Here is a 22,090-nt window from a genome sequence, read left to right on the forward strand (position 1 = left end):
AAGGGAAGATGGGGGAAGGGAGACTGATGGGCTCCAGAGATGCAGAAAGAGGGCAGAAAGGACCACATGGGCTTTCCAACTTGAATCTAAACGTAGGATTCTGGCTTCACGACATTCTAAGAATACTGTTGTGGGTGTTTTGCAGGCGAGGGAATAGGGGAGGTAAATGCTCCTTGTCTTCTAGACGATGAGCCCCACTGTGGGAAGGGGACAAATGCCCAGAAGCATTACTCTTGTCTTGGTAAAAATCTTAAGTCATTAAAAAAACCAGAAAAGGGCTTCCCTGGTGGCGCAGTGGTTGAGAGTCCGCCTGCCGATGCGGGGGACACGGGTTCGTGCCCCGGTCCGTGAGGATCCCACATGCCGCGGAGCGGCTGGGCCCGTGAGCCATGGCCGCTGAGCCTGCGCGTCCGGAGCCCGTGCTCCGCAGCGGGAGAGGCCACAACAGTGAGAGGCCCACGTACCGCAAAAAAAAACAAACAAACCTGAAAAGAGTCTAAACAACACTGGAAGGAGACAAAAGTGTAAATGTTTAAGCTGAAACCAAGCCATTGCCAGTGCAATAAACATCATATGGGCAAATAAACGGCCACCTCCCAGGCGGCAGACAGGGAATGCATGTGCTGACGCGGCACGAGGGCCCAGCAGACCCCTGGGCACCTACCTGGGTGTGCAGGAGGGTACATGCAGAGCTTTCAATGATCAGGACCAAGTTTTATCTGGGAAACCATGAAACTTCATAGTCAACGTTCGTCAGCTACAGTATCAGTTAATGTAGGAATGTTACAAGTCAAATCCTGACCTCTGAAATGCAGGTCTCTGTAGAATAAAAATAGCCTGTGATCAAAGCAATTAAACAAAACACAAAAACCTAACAAAAATAGACGTTTATTAACAAGTTATAAAATTCTAAATCCCCCTTTGAAACAGAAGTTTTAAAAATATAGGCTGTCTTTCCAAAGCAGAAGTCAAAACAATTCCATACTTTCAGGATTTAGTGTAACATCCTTTTTATTTACTAAAATAACTTAACACAACACTGGCAGGGCTTATTTATTCAGAAAGTTCCACAAAGCTTTGTTTTAAAGCCTTAAGGCAAACTTTACACGTCTCTCTCCTTGCTCTTCTGCCTGATATATCTCTGGACACTGCGGCTTTAAAGTCCATGAATCCCTTACGCACTCAGAAGCGCCACCTCGATTTGTGGTATTTCTTTGAGGAACAATGAGTCCCTAAGAGGAAGGGTCTTCGCTGACTGGGGCTCACGGCCCAAAGGTCCCCAAGCCCACTGTAACCCTGACCGCTTCGCACACGTGGTCCCTTGAGCTTATTATTTATCAGTCAGTTAAATGAAGCCAACTTTTCCTGTCAGGACACCTGGTCAACATTCAGAGCTTGTCATCTCGCAGGCCTTCCATGGAAACCCTTGACTCAACCTGACTCCTAGAGCCTGGAGCCGGAAGCGCCAGCCGCAGGGGGTTAAGTGTCAGGGATCGCGGCCGCGATGTCCTTGCAGAGCCTGACGACGGCCTCCTCGTCACCACCTTCCACGTCCTCCGAGGCGTCGAGGACCATCCGGACGTGGGTCAAGAGGGTGTCTGGCCGCTGGGCCCCCAGCCAGACGTCCTTAATGTACAGAGACACCAGGAACGCAGCAGTGGCTGAGGAAAGGGACAAGCCCATTAGAACGCAATCCGGTCAGTCGGAAAACAAGTCACCCGCCCACACGCACAGGGGCCCGGGGCTGTGCGAAGCCCCAGACGGCAGTCAGCGCGCACTGCCATAAATTAATTCCACCTTTGCTTGACTAAGTCAACCTTTCTTGTTCATTTTAAAATTATCTTTTCATGCGATGAATGAATGTGTGTGAAACGTAAAAAAAAGTTACTACAAGTCAAGCCTCTTCCTTGGTGCTGACCACCCAGGCCAAGAACCACAACCGAAGTTGGGGAGGAGCGGCCCGGAGTCACTTCCCATCATCCCCTCAGTGGCACAGGCGAGAAGGTTTACAGGCCCAGATTCAATTCCCCGACTGTGGCCACAGGAGAGGGCAGGGCACCCCGGCCACCAGGTGAGCTCACCTGCTGCGCTGTGGGCCCGCCCCCTTCCCTGCTCCCCGTCGTGTCCCTCATCCTCCAGTGAAGAGTCCACCCTCCCGGATGGAGGAGTCACCTGCACATGGTCACAGCCTCCCTCCTGTCCTCCTACAGCCTCTGCTGTGCCCTCGTCTGTGCAGTCACACCTTTATTAAGAACCTGCTAAGCGCCAAGCACATAAATTGTGTGACTTGTGTGTTTGTGTGTGCATGTGTGTGCTCTTGTGCACATGTGTGCTCGAATGTACACACACACACACACACACACACACACACACACACACACACACACCTGGCCGTGACATGAAACGTAACTCTTCACGTGGGTAATAAGGATAGAAACTTAGGGAAGCCGCTGTTCTGCAATAGCGCGTCCCGGTGGGACACAAGGCTGTGATGTGAGCACCTTTCTCCACTGTAAGCAAAACCATCACTAAAGGTTTCTTTCACCCGAAGGCAAAGGCAGAGATTTCCTCTCCCCCTACACTCAGGGCCCCGTGGCCCTCTCCGCGATCCTCAGAACCGTGGAGAGGGGCCCCCAAAGGCTTACGACAGGCTCTAAGGAACAGGAGAGGCTCCCCACCCCAGGCCCACTCCCGCGTTTTTTCAGCCTCCGACCCGAGCACCAGGCTTACCTCGCGTGGCTGCATCCTCCGCGTTCAGAGAAGAGAGGTGGACGGCCTCGAGTATCGGCCGGTAGGGGCTCCCGGCGGGGCCGCGGGCCGCCCCCAGCTGCAGCATGACGGCGTTGAAGAGGCTGGCCGCGCTCTGCTCGGGCCCCGCCAGCCCCTCGGCGCCGCAGAACCTGCTATACAGCCTGAACATGCCACTCGCCACGGCGCTGTCCTGAAGGAGGCCGGCCGCTACCGCTGGCCGCGGCAAGATGCGGTTCCTGAGCCAGCCCAGGAGGCCCGCCGTCTCCACCCGGCCGAGTGGGCTCGCGGCTGCGGAGCGCAGCACCCAGCCGGCCACCAGGACGGTGACGGCGCCCACGGGGCCTAGGCCTTCACTCTCAGGTTCGGGGTCAGGAAACGCGGGCCCCCAGTGGGTCAGGATGGACCTCAGGAGGCCCCTGCACGCCTCCAAGGTGGACGCCGGCAGCTCGGGGTCCACCGCCTCCTCGGCCTCCCCAGGCCTCCGCTTCCGGCCCCGGAGGCCTTTGGCTCGGGCTGGCCCAGATGGCTTGTTCTTATCCTTGAGCATTTCTGTCACACACACACACACATACACACACCACACACACACACCACACATCACACACATACACGCACACACACACACATACACGCACACACACAGGCACACACACAACACACCACACACACATACACGTACACACATACGTGCGCACACACGGACACATACACACACACACATACAACACACACACACAGGAAAGAGAAAAGGCGGTGAGACTGGTGTTCCGCCCACCCCCTAACACACACACAGATGCAGATGGTGGGGCGGCCCACGGGCTGTGCCCTCCCGGGACGCGTCCCCACGCTTGGAGCACAGCGAGTGCTCAGTGCTTCCCTGTGACCCGTCGTTACTGCTATCGTAGCAGCTGAGCGCTGGTTAGCGGCAGAGCTGGGACTCAAAGCCGGCCCCCCGCTCCCTCTCGGGCTATGAAGACGGACAGGCCCTGTCTCTAAGCTGCAGACATGCCGCTCAGGGACGGTAAGACGCCAGCTGCTCCGCGGGGCAGCGAGCACAGCTTGGGGAGCGGGTCCGACACTCACTCAGCAGCTCCCTGACTTGGCATCTCTCCGCGGCTGCTCTCAGGTCCTCCTGGAGCCTGATGTCTCTCTCGACGAGGCTCCACTGGTGCAGGAGGACGAGGGCATCCCTGGTGGACAGCACAGTCTCGTTCACGGTGAAGCGGTTCATGTCCCTGAAGGCCTGCAGCACGGTGGCCCGGTACCTCAGCACGGAGTCGAGTGCCCCGAAGAAGCTGGTGAGCTGGGTGGAGGCCAAGGCGGGCCTGCGGGAGCCAACGCCACGGACTGAGCCAGGGCCACCTCCTTGTCTGGCAGCCCAGGACCTCGTCCTGCAGCTCAGCACACCGTCCACTCACAGCCCGGGCGACCCTTCACAACAGACAAGAGCGTGGAGCCCAGCGCACAGTGCAGGAAATGGGGAGCCCCTCCAGGGGAGGCAGAATGGGGCCCAGAGTCTGAGCTCCACCCTGGAGGCACAGAAAGCGCTCTGGAAACCGGGAGAGCTGGGCAGAGCCTGCGGTGAGGGTGCCCGCTGCCACGCTAAACAGCTCCAGGACCGCCAGTTCCTCTCCGACTCAGAAACTCTCAGCCTCGAGGGAAAAGGCTCGGCAAAGCCCGGGGACGGCACACCCACGGCCAAACCTGACGGTGGGCGCTTCGGGGACGCACGTCCCTCCGAGTTCTAAGGAATTTAAAATTCAAAACCATCTGCCTTCCACAATTTTAACATTTACGATCAGTATTCTGAATAACAATCGGTTCTCAGAGACCAGCGTGTCTCGGGACAACCTCAAAATAAGAAACGGGCGCTCTGGCATGAATCCAACAATTGAATTCCGAACAACAGAAAATCAAATGCCCGGTTCTTTATCAAGAAAGTTTCATTCTGAGATGACAGTCCATTGGCTATCGATCCTCTGGTTTCAATCAGCATACCCCTGTTCCCAAGTCAGAAATCTGAGGGCACACAGTGTATATTCTCTAACACAGTAGAATCTGAGAAGAACTGAGCTCTCCTGAGGAAACCAAGAGTGTAATTCCAAGGGGAAAATACTGAAATTTTCAAGGAATTCATGGATAAGGGAGCCCATAGGCTAATGAAAGCGGAGGTGAGTTTGGGAGCAGCTTAACTTTCCTAGGCTTAGATCATGGGAAATATGTTCTTTCTATAAAACATTTTGAGTGCTTGGATCCAAAAGTCCACTAGATGGTTTGCTGCTAAAAATGATCTGGAATGACAGGATTTTCAAGTGTGCTAAGTTCTCAGGGCCTTGAAAGGAACCTCCTGAAGTTGACGTGGAAAGAAGAGCAGCTGAAGTAGGTTTCCTGACGTCACCGAAGGGATGGCAGCCCCCGCCCAGAGCCTCCCTGTGGACCCGTGACCTCCAAGGGGTCATGGCCAGTGGGGAGGGGCTTACCTCAGGTGCTTCGTGAGCACAAGGAGAACGTAGAGGAACTCGTCGACCAAGTGCAGGGCGAGCAGCTTCGGGGGCTCCTGGGACCCAGGCTTGCAAGGAGGCTGCTCCCCTGCCTCCACGCCTCTGTCCCCCAGGGTGGTCACCCACAGCGTGTGCAGCAGGGAGATGAGGTTGGAGAGCAGCTGAGTCTCCAGGAACCTGAAATCAAATGTGGGAAAGTCCACTGTCTGTCACATCCTCTCCTCCCAGTGACATCTCCTGGAGGGAGTGGGCGGCAACCATGGAAGACACTGTGACGGTGGTGACCATCCCAAGTGGCAGACTCCTCCCCTCTCCCCCAGCCATCTATCCTCGTACCTCCCGCTGCAGCCCCCAAAGAGGGGGACACAGCATCTAAGTGAACACAGGATGTCTGCTATAGAAACGCAGCTCCACCCCAGGGCGAGGCCCCAACCCTCCTTTCTAGACAGCCAACCACCTCAGTCCCCACTGAGGGACATTCTGGAGCTGCTGCGGCACCGTAAGAAGAGGCTTCCCGCCCACGAGAACAACTCAACCCTAAAGCATAAAGGTAACAGCCAGGAACAGGTAATCAGCCAATGCTGCCTTCAGATATAAGACATCACTTTCTTTCAGAGAAAAATCTTTTAATTCTTTTTAAAAAATGCACAAAAGGAAAAAAAAATGCAAGAAAGAGCCTGGATATCCCCAGGCTTATCATCATAGGTAGCTGTTTGAAAGATCCCTGTCACCAAGGGCTGTCTGCTGAGACAAGGTCTTCATCTTTTCACACAGCCTCAAAGTTAGGAGAGTGTTAGGAATCAAAACATCACACTATGGACTGAAGCGTGTCCCCCGCCCCATTCAGATGCTGAAGCCCTAACCCCAGTGGGACTATATTTGGAGGTGGGGCCTTTGGGAAGCCATTAGGCTTAGAAGTCATGAGGATGGAGCCCCCATGATGGGATTAATGTCCTGTAAGAAGAGAAAGAGACCAGAGCTCTCTCATTCTCTCTCCCTGGTCATGTGAGGACACAGTCGGCAGTGTGTTTGCCAGGAAACGAGCTCCCACCAAACCCAACCATGCTGGCCCCCTGATCTCAGACTTCCAGCCTCCAGAAGGCGAGAAAATGAAACTGTGTCGTTTGAGCCACCCAGTGACAGCAGCCCCAGTAACAAGACAAACACCCACTCCAGCCCTCAATGCTGCTCCGGCACCGGCTCTTCGCCGAGCACCTTGACCCTGGGCGGGAGTGGAGTGCGAACCCACATCACCGCATGAGCGTTCCTGAAACAGGAGCTCCCTGTTTCTGCCTCAGGAAGGGCAGAGATCTTGAAACCTCAGATGGGGGACCCCACTCCAGGGGAGGAGCCTGGACCTGGCACAAGAGACGGAAAGGTGGTGTAGAGGATGCTGTTTCGGGAACACAGATTCTCCGGGACACTTCCAGCGGACACGAGAGATGGCAGGAGGTGGCATGGTGTGTGCACAGCACACACACTCTCTCGCTCTCACACACACACACACAGACACAGACACACACACAGACACAGTCACACAGACACACACACACAGAGACACAGACACAGACACACACACATACAGACACACACACACAGATACACACACACACATACAGACACACACACACACAGTTACACAGACACAGATACACACACACAGACACACACACACAGACACAGTTACACAGACAGACACAGATACACACACACAGACACACACACACACACACACAAACACACACGGTGCTTACTTGCTCTCCAGGATGTGTAGGACCCACGTTAAGAGGCTGTAATCCCGCAGGATCTCATAGGCAGATTTGGCATCCCGGGCAGCATTCTGCAGAATTTCCAAAACCCAATTCTGCAAACCCAGAACAGAAAGTTACTCTTCAGTGGGAAAACCTGACTTACATGATCCAGGGAACACTTTAAAAAACAGAATGCTATGTTCCAGTTACAGGCGGGGGCTGCACATACCATCTGCTAAGTCCGCAAGGGTGGTGGCCGCGTGGGACCACCCTTCCCCACAGTGACGGCCAGAGCACACAGACGGCCACAGCGAGCTCGGGCCCGGGGCCGCCCACCCGCTAGTCCACCACAAGCAGAGACACAGCACGGAAGCCACACGGCCCGCATCTGGGGCAGCCTGAGGGGGGAGGAGGGCGGACCCGTTTCTAGCCCAGCCATGAACTGCGGGCGGCCCATTCATTGCCTTGATTTTGCCACCTGGAGGGGACGGAACGGTGGGACTCCCGCTGGAGCTGTTAACTGGGTGCCTTAGAGTCCTCACATGCTGTAAGAAATAGAAATCTACCGCACTCGAATTCGGGTTATTCAAACTCACTCCTATTTACCCACATTTTACACGATACCACAAGCAGAAGCTGACCCGGCTAGAAATCAATCAAAACACTGACGAATTCTCCCAGTTACGTCTCACACGACATGAGCTCTGGCTCCAGGGGCAGAGCTAACGTGCAGACTCCCTCGTCAGCTGTGAGGCAGGCAGGCTCGCCTCCCGACTCATTTTCCCAGCCGGGTTTTGAGAACCTGCAGCTTCTGTGCATCGTGAGACATCCTGGTGGCTCGGGGGTGTCTCCAAGCACCTCAGTCATTTATGGGGTGACGAGTTTCTAGAGCTTTCAGCCATTCCAGAGCCACCTGGGTACTCATCACCCCCCTCCCTCTCCACAGGCCCTGCCCCCAGGCCAGGGCACTGGAAGCTAACGTAGAATCGGGAGGCCAGGCTGGGTGAGACTCCACAGGGACTAGGCTGGCAGATGGCACCCCGTGCAAGGGCCCAGGCCTCAGCCCCCCAGGAGCGCTGGCCGCCTACCTGGGCCACGTCGTCGCAGAGCGGGCTGCTGAAGAAGGACAGGATGACGTGGAGGACGCCCCGCCTGGCGCAGAGCTCGTAGCAGTGCTTGTCCCGCATCCCCTGGCGCAGAAGCCCAAACATCCACTCCCGCTCCGTCCTCTGCTGTAACCCAAGCAACCAAGAAACTATTGTTAAATAAGTGAAGGCCTTTTCCCCTGAAAACTCTTCCAACGCCAGTTCTTTCAACTGGGGGCAAAGGCTGCAGCACAGCCGCCCCCACCCTCCGTTTCTGGGTATGTTATTAAAAACCCTCCATCTCCTCTCTGCTTCCATTTCTCCAGGTCAGGAATAAGGGACCAAGTCAAGTTTACACAGTGAACTGTGCTTACTCACAGGGGGTGTTCTGTAAAAGCACTTTAGTATTCAACCCAGGGCTTCGCCAAGAAAATACAACGAGGAGGCCATGACTCGAGGCCTCTGGAGCAGTCTGTGAGGTCTGAGAAGACACCCAAGAATCAAGGTGTGGAATGGGAGGCGTTTCCACACACAGGCCCGCCTGGCCCCGAGCTCCAACCCAGCCTGTGCTCTGCAGCTGACAGTCTCCTCGGGGAAACGTCAGCGCAGTGGCTGAGCACCCCATTTAGGAGTCTTTCCAGGACCCCGAGACCTCAGGGCCTTACCTCGAAGTCCGAGCTGTAGAAGAACTGGTAGAAGCCTGGAACTTTGTTCATGTTCAGGTACTCGTGGGACAGCAGGAACTTGTTGACCTTCAAATACATGTGCTCCTCTGTGAACACAAGCAGACAGTCACTCACCATAGTGCCAACAGGACACCCCGTGGCCGGCTGGAGTAGGGGAGCAGGGCCCTGGGGGGCGGTCAGACATAAATCCCTGCCCCCTCGGGGCTTTCCAATCCTTATCCAGGTTATTAGTTCTCAAGAATTAAAACGCAGTTAAGACACCTTAGTTCTACACAGCACACGGGCTTCTCTTGCGGCCCAGGAACCACGTGAGGATGTCCAGTCCTTCGGAGACGTCACCCCTCCCCAGGCATCAGCCCACTGCCTAAACTCTAATCAGCTGGTGCGGAGAGTGGGGCCTGGCCACACTTCAGACAGCACAGGGCTAACACCCAGCCCATCGGCCTCCCACTGAGGAAACCGCCACAGCAAAGGGGGCTCACACGCGCCCTGGGTCACTTGGCCCTTGAATGCAACGGGGCCGACACCTCCTCCCCCGGTCCCAACCCTGGACCACTGTTGCTGCCCTGTGCTCCAACACCGACAGGAGGTCTGATGTGGGACAGCTTGCCTGGGGGGCACAGACTGGATGGGAGGCCAAGGCCATCCACCGTGACCTCTGCTGGGGTATTTTCACAGAAGTTTGTTCCTTTGGAGTCTAAATGGCTAATTACCTTCTTTCCTCCCGTAATTTCTAAGGTAAAGAAAAAAACATGTAATAAAAATGATACGGGGGGACTTCCCTGGTGGCACAGTGGTTAAGAATCCGCCTGCCAACACAGGGGACACAGGCTCAAACCCTGGTCCGGGAAGATCCCACATGCCGCAGAGCAACTAAGCCCGTGCGCCACAACTACTGAGCCTGCGCTCTGGAGCCCGCGAGCCACAACTACTGAAGCCTGAGTGCCTAGAGCCCGTCCTCTGAAACAGGAGAAGCCACCACAATGAGAAGCCCGCGCACCGCAATGAAGAGCAGCCCCCGCTCGCCACAACTAGAGAAAGCCCACGCGCAGCAACAAAGACCCAACGCAGCCAAAAATAAAGATACGGAGGACGTGAAAACAAATCTGAATTCTAACAGCAACTTGACTACAGGTTGATTGTGGGGCCTTGAACAAGCTATTTAACCTTGGGGGCCCCAGCTGGGAAGCTGTCTCCTCATCTAAAAACAACCATGTTACCTCCAAAGAACCCTGTGGTCTCTAACGTTATCAACATTCTACGACTTTTCACTAATTACAAAAAAAAAAAAAAAAAGGTCCTATGATAGACTGACTTGTGCTCACACTACCTCAGCGCTGCCCTGCTGTGAGGAACAAAGTGGAGTGTTTCGTGTTCCATGCCCTGGGTGACACCTGCACGGGACCCACAGGCCGCTTGTCCTCTGGCTGGTGAGCTACACTGACGCTGACCCCCGAGCTCAGAGCGGCAGCTGCCAACACGGACGGGCCTCCGTGTCAGGTCCCTCTAAGCGCTCGCGTACGGATCCGTGAGGCCCCCGAGCAGCCCTTTGGTGGGAGCTGTGATTTGCTTTACCACAGCTTTACACCCCTACAGGCAAACAGGAACACATCATCTCCCCCATCATACACACTCTTCTGCGCCGTGCACGTGTGACCCTGATCCGTCTCCCTCACCTGTGTGGGGGACTGGTTACGCCTGTAGGATGAACACCTCCAAGTGGCCTTGCTCAGCCTCAAACTTTCCACCTCACCCCAACCTGATTCTGTCAGTGGTACCTGGTTTCAAAACTTGCAAGGCTGCTTTGGCGATGAAGAGAGTCAAGGTGAAGGTGAGTCTCATGTTCTTAGTTCGGATCCCGTTCCGGACTACGTCCAACAGGTACAGTACCTTCAAACCAGGAAAAAGGGGTGGAAAAAAAAAGAGAATTTGCAGAACGTCTGTGACCAGCCTTATCTTGTACAGCCTAAACCACGGCTTTGCAGAGTGGCCTGCTCCTCGCACCCCAGGGACCACCCAAGGTGACGCCTGTCCCCACCACCTCAGGGCGCAGCTTCTGAGGCTCTGTGTGTCCTGGGTGACAGCTGCCGTCACCCCTGAGTTCAACAGAAATTAGAACTGCTCTGCCCACCGCGACACAAGAAGACCACTTGTAAGGGGAGACCTGTCTCCATCTCCCAGGGCTGAGGACCCGAGACAGCCTCAGGCATCACCCCCCCTCCCCCAGCAGGGGACAGACTTTGTCCTGTATCAGTCTCCCGGCAACACCTCTGATCTCCTTAGGAAATCCTTCCACCAGGCCGGGCGGGCGGAGAGCCATCCCCGCAGCCCCGCTCACCTGGGGCTGCTCCCGGAAGCGTGCCCCCTCCAGCTGTGAGTAGTAGGCTGCCAGCACGGAGTAGGCCGCGGCTCGCATCAGGGGGTCGTAGCTGCTGAGGGCTGTGACAGTTAGGCCCAGAGCATTTGAATCCACAAATTTCCGACAATCCACCACAAATTCTGAGGGAAATAAAATACAGCATTAACTACACACACACATACACACACACACGCTATGATTCTGTGACACTCGTGCAACACAGAGAATTCCATTTGCTCTCGCGTCTTACCACCGTCAGCTATGGGTGCGTGCTAGGTACAAGAAATGCAAGTCTGCCTCCTGCACTCCTTAACGTCTGCTGAAGCCGGGTAGAAGACTCTCTCCCCTTCCGTGGCAATAATCACATGCCTTCAGTTTCTAAGATGCTTGTAATCCCAAGAATCCCAGGAATCTTTCATTACTTCTCACAAATACCCAGTGAACCAGAGATCAGAGGTGACATTCGGACCCGCCACTGAGATCTCAGCATGCGGAGGCCTGGGGGACACAACCGGAGGGTCAGCAGAGAAAGCCGGCTCTCGGGTCTACTGTGTTCAGCCCTCGGCCTCTGAGTTCCCACCTACAAACACAGCCAAGGAAAATACGTAAGGTGGCAATGCTGGGAGATACAGCCAATGCGAACTGGTCTGAGCTGGACTATCGATGTTACGAAGGATTAACTTATATCCACTCTGCAACCCTAGCTCTTTCTTCAAACAAATGACAGAAATCTCACAGAAGAGTGGCTCACCAAGCCTGAACAAAAGCTACAGCCCAGAGCTGGCTGGCTGATATTCTCTCATCACCTGTGAGGCCCTGAAAAACGCACGTTACTCCAGGAGAGGATGTGACGGGAGAGAAGGTCGGATACATGAGGGGACCCACTTGATCACACCTGCAATTCAGGACACTTCAAATCCTCCTTAACAAAAACCCAGGCCTTTTTACAATATAAACATTGTCAAGAAAAACCTCAGAACAGGGACAGGTCACCTGGGGAGGGTGAGATGAACTGGGAGATTAGGTTTGACATAAGTACACTGTAAATCAACTATACTTCAATAAAACAAACTGTAAATCAACCATACTTCAATAAAACAAACAAAAGACCAAACAAACAAAAAAGAAAAATGCACCAGATGGGCTGATCAGCAGATTAGACATTGAAGAAAAAAAGAACAGTGAACCTGAAGACAGCAACAGAATCTAACCAAACTGAAACACAGAGAGAAAGAAGAATTTTAAAAGCATGAGCATCACTGAGCTGTGGGACAATTTCAAGCAGGCTAATGCATGTATAACTGGAGTCCCTAAAAATGAAGAAATAATGGCCAAAACTTTTCCAAATTTGACAAAACCACAGACCTACAGGCCCAAGAAGCTCAATGAACACCCCAAACACAAAAAACATAAAGAAAATTACACCCAGCCTTATCATAATCGAATTGCTTGAAACTGGTGATTAAAAAAATCTTAAAAGTGGTCACAAAACATAGAGCGGAACAAAGATAAGAACACTGTTTCTTGTTAGAAACAATGCAATCCAGAATCAAGGTGACAACGTCTTTAAAGTACAATGAGAAAAAAACCTGTCAACTGAGAATTTCCTACCCCATGAAAATCTTTCAAAAGTTAAGACTGAAAAGCTGAAAGAACTGATCACCAACAGCCTTGAACTATAAGAATTCTTAAAAGTATTTTGATGAGAAGGAAAATGATAGAAGATGGAAATCTGAATCTACACAAAGGAATGAAGAGAACAAGGAATGATAACTATGGGGTAAACAAAATATTTAAATCCCTTGAAAAGGTAATTGACAGTCTGAAGCAAAAACAACCACATATTGTAGGCTTTTTAACATTTATCAACAGATGGAAAAAGTATGATAATTATAGCGCAAAGCCAGGAAGGGAGAGATATATATTATTGTAAGGTGCTTCTACTATCCATGAAGTGGTATAATCTCACTTGAAAGTAAACCACAATAAATTGAAGATGTATACCATAAACCCTAAAGCAACCAACACACACATGCACACAAAAACACATGTACACACACACCCACGTACATATGCTGACAAGCACACACACACAAATTATAGCTAAAAGCCAAAAAAGCAGATAAAGTGGAATCAGATTGATAATCACATTAAATGTAAATGGTATATACATTCCAATTAAAAGGCAGAGACGGTCAGATTGGATATAAAAACAAAACCCAAGTATACGCTGTCTACAGGAAACCACTTTTAACCTCAAGATGCAGATTTTAAGTAAAAGGATAGAGTGGTGATTATTTTGAAATGTACAGAAATAGGTAATCACTATGTTACGCACCAGGAACTAACAGTGTTGTAGGTCAACTATACTTGAAAACAACAAACAAACAAACCCACAGGAAAAGAGATCAGATTTGTGGTCACCAGAGGCAGGAGGTAGGAGGAGGGAAAATGGATGAAGGCGGTCAAAAGGCACAAACTTCCAGTTATAAGATAAATAAGTACGAGGGATGCAATGTACAACATGGTAAATATAATCAACACTGCCATATGTTATATATGAAAGTTGTTAAGAGAGGAAATGCTGAGTTCTCATCACAAGGAAAAAAATTTTTTATATTTCTTTAATTTTATATGTATATGAGATGACGGATGTTCACTAAACTTACTGTCGTAATCGCTGCATGATGTATGTTAAGTCAAGTCACTATGTTGTACACCTTAAACTTATACAGTGCTGTATGCCAATTATATCTCAATAAAACTGGAAGGAAAGAAAAAGTAAAAGGATGGAAAAAGAATAATCAGAAGACTCTTGGGCTCTAACAGCTTATGGACTAAATTTTCTCATTTCTAACAAGTGACTACTTTTGATGGGAAGGGGAAAAAGTGCCAAATGCTTTACAAAGCATCAAACTGAGGGATAAAATTATATTGTTTTGGAAAAGATGAAATATGTTTAAGATACCTCCATACCTACATAACAAACACACATAAATGGAATAAATCTGGAAAAGAGAACACTCTAAACATTTAATATTACACTCACTAAAAATAGCTAGTACTCAGCAGGGATATTTTTAGTAATCACTGACACTCTCTAAGACAAAAGGATTTTCCACATGTCCGTGAGGAAAAGTCAATTTCATGTTCTGTGGTCATCTCTGTTATTCTCCGGAAGTCTTGGCTTTGTAACATGTATGGAAAAGAGCTTCCCTTGAGTGTTGAAAACATAATAGGCTATCAAAAAATAGTTATAAATACCATTCTCTTTGTTTTAAGAACTTCATAAATAGAGATTCGGCCTTGTGATAACAGATTTTCAAACCAAAATGGCTTAACCAGGACAATTATCAAGGATTAAAAGAAAAAGCACCCCACGTTTTACGGGCTTTGGTGGCAGTGCAGCTGTGCTGTCGGAGCATAAAGAGCTGTTCATCACGCCTCCTCCCACACCACCTCCTAGAGGCGGCCTGGCCAGGAAGGCTCGTCACAGGGAGCGGTCCATGGAGCCTGTGCCCAGTGGTCTGGTGAGAACCGCACGTGGGGCCTCCCTGTTCTGTGAATTAGAAGCCAAAGAGTTCAGCCCGGTTCTCTTGAGGACAAGAATTTGCTGTAGAAAAATCATTTGTCACTGCCATTGCTAACAGCCTTGGCTGGCCCTGCTTTCCAGCCAAGGACTCACAGAAAAGAAGCAGTGAGGTTAAGAAAACAGGTTCCATCTTCAGCAAAGGCAGTGAGACGAGTTTCTCTGAAGCCTGGCCACCACGCATACAAACTAATCAGATTTGTGGTCACCAGAGGCGGGAGGCAGGAGGAGGTGACCCAATTGAGGACTGCAGAATGTTGAGCAACACTTGGACCCGGGTGCCACTGCAGGAAGTAAAAACATGCTGTGGAGAACCTGTGCTACACACAGCATGGATGAATCCCACAAATATAACGTAGATAAACGAAGCTCATACAAAAGAATAGAAAGTGTTTAATGCCATTTACGTAAAGTTCAAATACAGGACACCGGTCCCTACTGGGGAGGAAGGGGCCCTGGCCAGGAAGGGGCCCGAGGAGGAGCTGCCGATTCTGTTCTGTTCCTATCTGGCCAGTGGTTTCACCAAAACTTGAGCCACACATATATGATTTGCACTGGTGTCTATACATCACACTTCAATAAAAGTTTACTTAAAACATTGTTCATGTTTAGTGATCCACCAGGGCAACAGTAAATGGAAGAGTAACTTTTTAAAAAGTAATAAAATGAAAAAACAGATTCGTGACAATTCAACCATAGTAAACCTTTGGCCATTATCCTGTTCACAGATTTCTGTTCTGTTCAACTTATCATTTTACTGCTAGGAATTTTCCTCTCCTGTTGAACTGGTATTACTTCCTTTTATCAGATGATGAAATTTGTTTAAAATATTATGCTTCCATTTTTTTTGTTGTTCTGGATTATAAGTAGCCCAGAGCAAAATTTAATGAACCTAGTTTTTCTTGGTTTGCTTATTTGTTTTGCATAACTATTTCCCTATCCACTTATATGCTTTTTAAAATGTTCTACTTCAACATGAATGATTTCGGTATAAGCAGTATTTTAAGCTACTGCAAGTCCTTTCTGGGTAGACATGCTCTGCAAATTTTTCTACCTATATTATACCAATAAAATGTAAAAGCGGCTGTATTTGGAGATTTCCCTAACTTGAAAGAGCATTTACTAGTTACCTCTCTTCACAAAAGGCCTTCCAGATCCTGTCCTTCCCCCTTCCCCCCACTATCCAAGATTCTGGGAAAAACACTGCCCTGATTTTTACTATTTCTCTACTGTTTTCCAAGCCTTTGCCTTCTGTCTCCTAAAAGCTCTCCTGAAAGAGCAACAGACTAAATGATTTGTTATAATTCACTCAAGTTGCATCGTATTTTTAGACTGTGGAAAATCTATTTTCATGTTTGATGAGAAACAGACTTAGCCAGCACTGCCAAGACCTGGGGGGAATCAAGAGCGCAGTAGATGTGCCTCACTTGGCCGCTGCTAAAAGCCACCAGGGCAGTTCAGATACCTGCTGGCCATCATCACCATCTGCCATGTGCATGAAAGGAAATGCCCCTGCTCTCCTGCAAAGAAACTCTAGCTCAGCCACAGAACCCAGTGCTCATGGAGAGGCTAGTCTCTGAGAACACAGCCCTCTCATCTTTCTGTTAGGAACTAAGGGCAGTGGTAGAGGATCAGCAAATCCATAAGGAAGAGCATTTGAGTATAAAAAGACCATCAAGTTTAAAAGGGGAGAAAACAGGGCAATCAGTGAGGCATGGTTTCCTGGTGCACCTAATCTACACGGCCATTACAACCAGGAGGGAGGAGTGAGGGAGCCCCTCAGGCTTCATGCTGGCTGGTCCCCACTGGGCATCGGAGGGACCCTAATACAGAGGAAGGACGAGGCTCCCGCTTGGTGCCAGTGGAGGCCACGTGAAGAGCAGTAATGGCCACTCCTGCCCTCCCAGCCAGGAAGTGTCAATGCAGGGGCACCGGGACTCCCCAGCCCGGCAGTAACCAGGAGGAAGGGCGAGGAGGACAGATGGAGGACCGACAAGTGGGGACGGGATCGGAACACCCACAGCGAAAAAACAAAGCTGGACCTAAACTTCACACCTTATACAAAAATTAACTCAAAATAGGCCACAGACTTAAATGTAAAACCTACAACTATAAAACTTTCAGAAATAAACATGGGAGAAATTCTTTAGGATGGAGCGGTGGGCAAAGAGTTCTTAAGACTTGACACCAAAGCATGACCCATAAAAGGAAGAACTGATAAACTGGACTTCATCAAAATTGAAAACTGCTGCTCTTTGAAAAACTCCGTTAAGAAGGTGAAAAGATAAGCTACACAGTGAGAGAAAATATTTGCAAATCACATATCAAACAAAGGACTAATAGGTACAATATATAAAGAACCCTCAAAGCTCAACAGTAAAAACAAACAAACAAAACCCATTAGAATAAAAGGGCAAAAGACGTGAACTGATGCTTTACCAAAGAGGATTACAGATGGTGCGTAAGCCACAAGATGTTCATCATCATTAGCCATTAAGAAAACGCAAATTCAGGGCTTCCCCGGTCGCGCAGTGGTTGAGAGTCCGCCTGCCGATGCAGGGGACACGGGTTTGTGCCCTGGTCCGGGAAGATCCCACATGCCGCGGAGCGGCTGGGCCCGTGAGCCATGGCTGCTGAGCCTGCACGTCCGGAGCCTGTGCTCCGCAACGGGAGAGGCCACAGCAGTGAGAGGCCCGGGTACCGCAAAAAAAATACACACCAATCACCGACAAAATGCCCCAAACCAACAGACCTGACCGGCCTGGGAATCAGACGCTGGCCTTTACCAGCATGTACTGATACACATTTCTGTTCTTTCTGTCTCTCCGAAGCATTCACCCACAAAGATTCCCACCCTCAGGGTAGTAGGCACAAAATACAATTTCAAAAATATACTTAAACCAAGAAAAAGCCAACCTTAGCAGGCTCTCACTCATTGTCAAAGACAAAGTCTCTCATTTCTGCTGGTATGTGACCACTATTCAGTGAAAATTCAGAAAATGCTCTTGTCATTAAAATTAGGAAAACATCAAAGACAAAGGGACACTCCCAGATTTTAAAATTATAGTTAAAAAAAATCACTGTGTATTCAAAACATTAACTGTTACTTTGCTGAAAATCACTGGAATGGAAAGGCGAGAAGGCAGCTGAAGATCCTTCAAGAATTATTTTCAAGATTAAGGTCCTAATTTGGTAATTACGGTAATAATCATGCCCCCTCAACCCACCCGGAAGGCTGCAATTACCTGGCCTGGTCAATTCACTGAAGAGATGAAGGAGGAAACAGGGGTCATAAAGGTCACTGAGATCCATCGTGCTCCTGTCTTTAAATATCGGTTCCTGTGTGTCCTGAAATAGCCCGAGACAAACAGAAACGTGTGGTGCAACTGCCTAAGCGTAACACCATGTGAATGTTTACCCACTACTACCTAGAGTTCAAATTACTATGAATATCCAAGCCCATTAAAAAATGGTTCTATTAAAAAAAAAAACAACAGTGCTTGTACATGAAATTATACCTTTGATATTTGCTTTGGTGGAAAGAAGTTATAAGAGAAACAAGTATGGTCCGTGCTGATAAGTTCTGAAGCTGGGTGGTGGGGACATGGGTCCTGTCTCTGTACCTTTGCATATGGTTGGAATTTTACTTATAAAAAGTTAACGAATCACAAGAAAAGCACTGCTTGTATTTTATAGCAGCTAAAACCTGACGGCTCCCCCCTGGGCCCCCCGCACCTCGGGGGGCAGCAGTCTCCGGTTCTGGGGGAAGTGGAGGACAGTTTTCATCATGCGGTCCGGATCCAGCAGGCGGAGGATGTCCCCGACGCTCGGCTGCTGCCACAGGGACTTGCCCAGGCTCTGGCACGTCTTCTGATGCTCCACGGCCGCTGGGCCCCAGGTTAGCAGCCTAGAGCCGGATGGGAGAGCAGACTGGTCACAGGGCCCCATCGGGAACAGGAGTGACGATGGTGATGACGGCACTGCAGGCAGCTTTGTCGAGCAGCTAGCACGCCAGGCACTGAGTACATGTCCTGTGTTGTATCATTTAATCCCCAGCATAACTTAGGGGGAAGGTGGGAGTGATGGAGAGGTTGACAATGATGAGGGTGGTGTGACAGTGTCGGGGATGATGGAGGCCAACACTTACAGAGAGCTTATGATGTGCCAGGCACTACTGTAAGCCTTTCATGTGTATTCATTTCACTTAATCTGCACGGCTATCCCATAAGGTACGTACTAGTGTCATCCTTATTTTGCAAATGCGGGAAGAGAGACACAGAGAGGATCTGGAACGCTGCTCAGCTGGTCCCCTGCCCAGCTGGTAAGTGGAAGAATAGGAATTCACATTTGGGGAGTCTGGCTCCAGTGTGTGCTGGGCACAGCGGCAGAACCCTGGCAGCTCAATGATGCTCTACTGATAAAACCTTTCCTCGTTGCCACGGGGCCGTGAGCGGACCACGTCCACCGCACAGCCTTGGCGCCGTCCCCAGCTCTACCTTTCGCACCACCAGTCCCCATGGCAGCCACCCAGAGAGGTCACCTTGCCTTCCTCCTGGAAAGCGACTGAACCCGTCCGCGCCCAGGGTGCCCTCGTGTGACTTGCATTAACCGGAGAGGGGGTTCTGAGGCTGCAGGGGTTGGGGGGGTTCTGAGGCTGCGGGGGTTGGGGGGGTTCTGAGGCTGCGGAGGTTGGGGGGGTTCTGAGGCTGGGGGCTTGGGTAGGACGGCTCGCTCTTCACTGTGAGCGAGACTGCTTCTGTTTTCTCTCCTCTCCCTCGTGTACACAGGGGCTGTTTATTCCAGAAAGAATACAACTGACGCAGCACCACCTCCAAGGCAGTAAGTGGGTGAGGCCACGAGGGGAAGGGAGAGACAATGTTTATTCATGACCTGGACTCTTTTAAGAGGCAGAAAATGGTTCTCTTTACTGTTTTTTTTTGGGGGGGGGGGGCAGAGGGCTTCTAGGCTAATACAGCTTTAATCTTTAAAAAAAAAAAAAAAGAATTCTACAAGGGAAATATATTTTTCCCTTCCCTGCAGAGTTCTCCTGAACTATTTTTCTTGGCCCAGTAAGCTTACTTCCTGTCTCAGCACACAAAGCTCTTCTTATGTACTGGGCAGATGCTGGGGTGCTGGTCCCAAATTAAGGAGAAAAGAAACTAGGGCAGCAAAGAGAATCTCAGATGCTGTCTATGAATAGCTTAACCCCAGCCCTTGCAGAGCTCAGGCAGGGCCCAAAGGGAGAGGCATCAGCCCAGCCCCTCAGGGCCCAAAGCCGTGCTGGCCAAGGAGCAAGCGGCCCCTGGGAACCCAGGAGAGACAGACAGACAGACACAGAGACAGACAGACAGGAAAGAGACAAATCCAGGGACAGACACTGCGCGCGCGTGCACACACACGCACGCACGCACAGACAAGGAAGAGGGCGGAATTAACATCTAGCCAGCGCGCCTCAGTCTTTTCCCAGATCCCCACCTAAGTCACTCCCACCTAAAGGAAGGCACCAAGAGAAAGGTTTTCAGAAGAATCAACTAAATGACCCCCAGGTCAGGAGTGACAGACACACACTGCCAACCAGTGAGGTGGCCCGGCCCAGACAGGCCCGGCCATCGGGGACCATCCTCACAGTGAGAGGCCAGAGCAGCCCACGCTGGCAATGGTGTGTGAGCCGAGGGGTCCACCCAGCCCCCCTTTTCCCTGGGGGAGCTCACTGGGTGGGGCCTTCAAGACCTGCCGTTCTCACCTCCAGGCCCAGCGCTCACCTGAAGTTGACCAGGCTATGGCTGTTCTGTTCGTAGGCCCGCAGGAGAAGTAAGATCTTCTGGTCTAAAGTCAGTTGAGGGTCAGTTTAGAAAGCTTCCTGGTGACCCCCGAGACCTCATACGCTCTGATCACACCGCCCGGTCCCCGCACCCTCACCCAGGATGCTGAGAGAGGCTCCGTAGGCCCCGAGGAGCACCGCGAAGTGGCTGCTCTCGCAGACAGAGGGGCACAGCCTCACTGCCACCGACATCAGGTCCACCAGCGCTTCTGGAAGAAAAGGACACTGAGATAGATGCCCGGCAATGCAGGGGAATGGGCATGTGCAGAGTAAAAGCGGAGAAGGAAGCACTGCAGCTAACACAAACACTTGAGATATCCTTCTCTAGACAACACTGGTCTGAGGACTGCACCTGGTCCCTTCCCTGCTTTTTCCTTTTTTAAAATAAACACAACTTTGACGAGGCTGCCATCAGCCTCTCCAAGCCCCCTCCCAAACTTTAAGGCAACAAAGATTTTTAAACCTAAGCATTTCTCTCCATGATTATGTTACCAAAATCTCTAATATTTCTACTCCTGCCTGAAAGCGGGGAGCCTTTCTACTTTTTCTACTGCCTGTACCAGGAACTTGGGTAAGGGTTCTCTCCAGCTCAGCAGTTTATTACAGACCAGCTCTACAGTGATTCCTAACTATTTGGGGATGTCAATTTTGTCTCTAAACAGGGTATGGCTTCGGGAGGGCAGGACCCCTCAGACCTCTGCCATCTCCCACAGTCTTCGCCATGCTAACGTAAACGCTCACCGAACCGACCAGGGAAGAAGCCTGGGCTGTACGAGTCCCTAGCAGGGACCCACCGACAGGGACCTTCGAACGCTTCGCCCTTGATAAAAGTTTCAATAACCCCATTAAGACATTTAACGCAACTGAACAATTTCTCCCAGGTGGGAACCCCCCTCCTAACTCCCCCTAACTAACTCCCAGGTTTTAACGCTCGCCCACGATACAGCAGAAAAGCTTAAATCTGGCTTCTGCAGAGAGGTCTGCGTTTGCTGTGTGATCCCAAGTCAGAGGAAACATTTCTTGAGCTTGGATTTGACAGACATGAAATATTCGGATACCGTTTGGGTAATGCTTCCTTAGCTCTGAGAACACGTGAAATCCAGGAATAAGCTCTGCGTCTGAGGTGGGAGGTGGGGTAAGGAATCACCTCTGACGGGACTGCCTGGGGTTTCCTCCTCTCCAGCCGTCAGCAAAGTGGGCAGGAACAGGGAGTGCTGGGTCAGCATCGCGTGGACCACCGAGAGCTGAGTGAGCTGCGAGCGTGAGGCGCTTTCCGGGAGATACAGGAGCTGGACGGCAGCACAAAGGGCCTTTAGAAATGCATGGTCCTGATACCGAAATCTAGGAGGCAAGAATCAAAGGGAAAACTAGCTTCATAAACAATAGAAAACCTTTTTTCTCGACATTTTATCAAGGACAACTTCCAACATGCCACACAGGTGAGAATCCTAGAGTGCACAGTCATACACCCATCACCCAAACTACCCATGCTGCTGCAGCACACCTGCAGCATCACATACCTAGTCGCCCACCCATCACAGGGAGCA

General features: G+C 50.8%; 1 protein-coding gene across 8 annotated transcripts in view; it reads right to left on the minus strand.

Moving 5' to 3' along the window:
* Positions 1 to 872: 872 nt before the first annotated feature.
* The window catches only part of URB1 (URB1 ribosome biogenesis homolog), a 65,247-nt gene continuing 44,029 nt past the window's right edge, over positions 873 to 22,090 (minus strand). For 3 of the 8 annotated variants that reach the window (XM_073804440.1, XM_019922648.3, XM_019922652.3), the window contains 14 exons: positions 21,691 to 21,884; positions 20,642 to 20,752; positions 20,485 to 20,548; positions 18,458 to 18,629; positions 17,968 to 18,070; positions 11,113 to 11,273; positions 10,553 to 10,664; positions 8,754 to 8,860; positions 8,092 to 8,235; positions 7,007 to 7,116; positions 5,232 to 5,429; positions 3,835 to 4,076; positions 2,731 to 3,300; positions 873 to 1,661 (listed from right to left, as the gene is read on the minus strand). In XM_073804440.1, coding sequence (XP_073660541.1) covers positions 1,480 to 1,661; positions 2,731 to 3,300; positions 3,835 to 4,076; positions 5,232 to 5,429; positions 7,007 to 7,116; positions 8,092 to 8,235; positions 8,754 to 8,860; positions 10,553 to 10,664; positions 11,113 to 11,273; positions 17,968 to 18,070; positions 18,458 to 18,629; positions 20,485 to 20,548; positions 20,642 to 20,752; positions 21,691 to 21,884 — 2,470 coding nt within the window. In that variant the 3' untranslated portion in view covers positions 873 to 1,479. Of the gene's footprint in view, positions 1,662 to 2,730; positions 3,301 to 3,834; positions 4,077 to 4,099; positions 4,496 to 5,231; positions 5,430 to 7,006; positions 7,117 to 7,928; positions 8,236 to 8,466; positions 8,570 to 8,753; positions 8,861 to 10,552; positions 10,665 to 11,112; positions 11,274 to 17,967; positions 18,071 to 18,457; positions 18,630 to 20,484; positions 20,549 to 20,641; positions 20,753 to 21,690; positions 21,885 to 22,090 lie in introns of those variants that run through there. The other 5 variants (XM_073804439.1, XM_019922650.3, XR_002173795.3 and 2 more) reach the window with 5 other exon arrangements.

This window comes from Tursiops truncatus, chromosome 4, assembly GCF_011762595.2.
Source record: "Tursiops truncatus isolate mTurTru1 chromosome 4, mTurTru1.mat.Y, whole genome shotgun sequence".
NCBI classification, from domain to species: Eukaryota; Metazoa; Chordata; class Mammalia; order Artiodactyla; family Delphinidae; genus Tursiops; species Tursiops truncatus.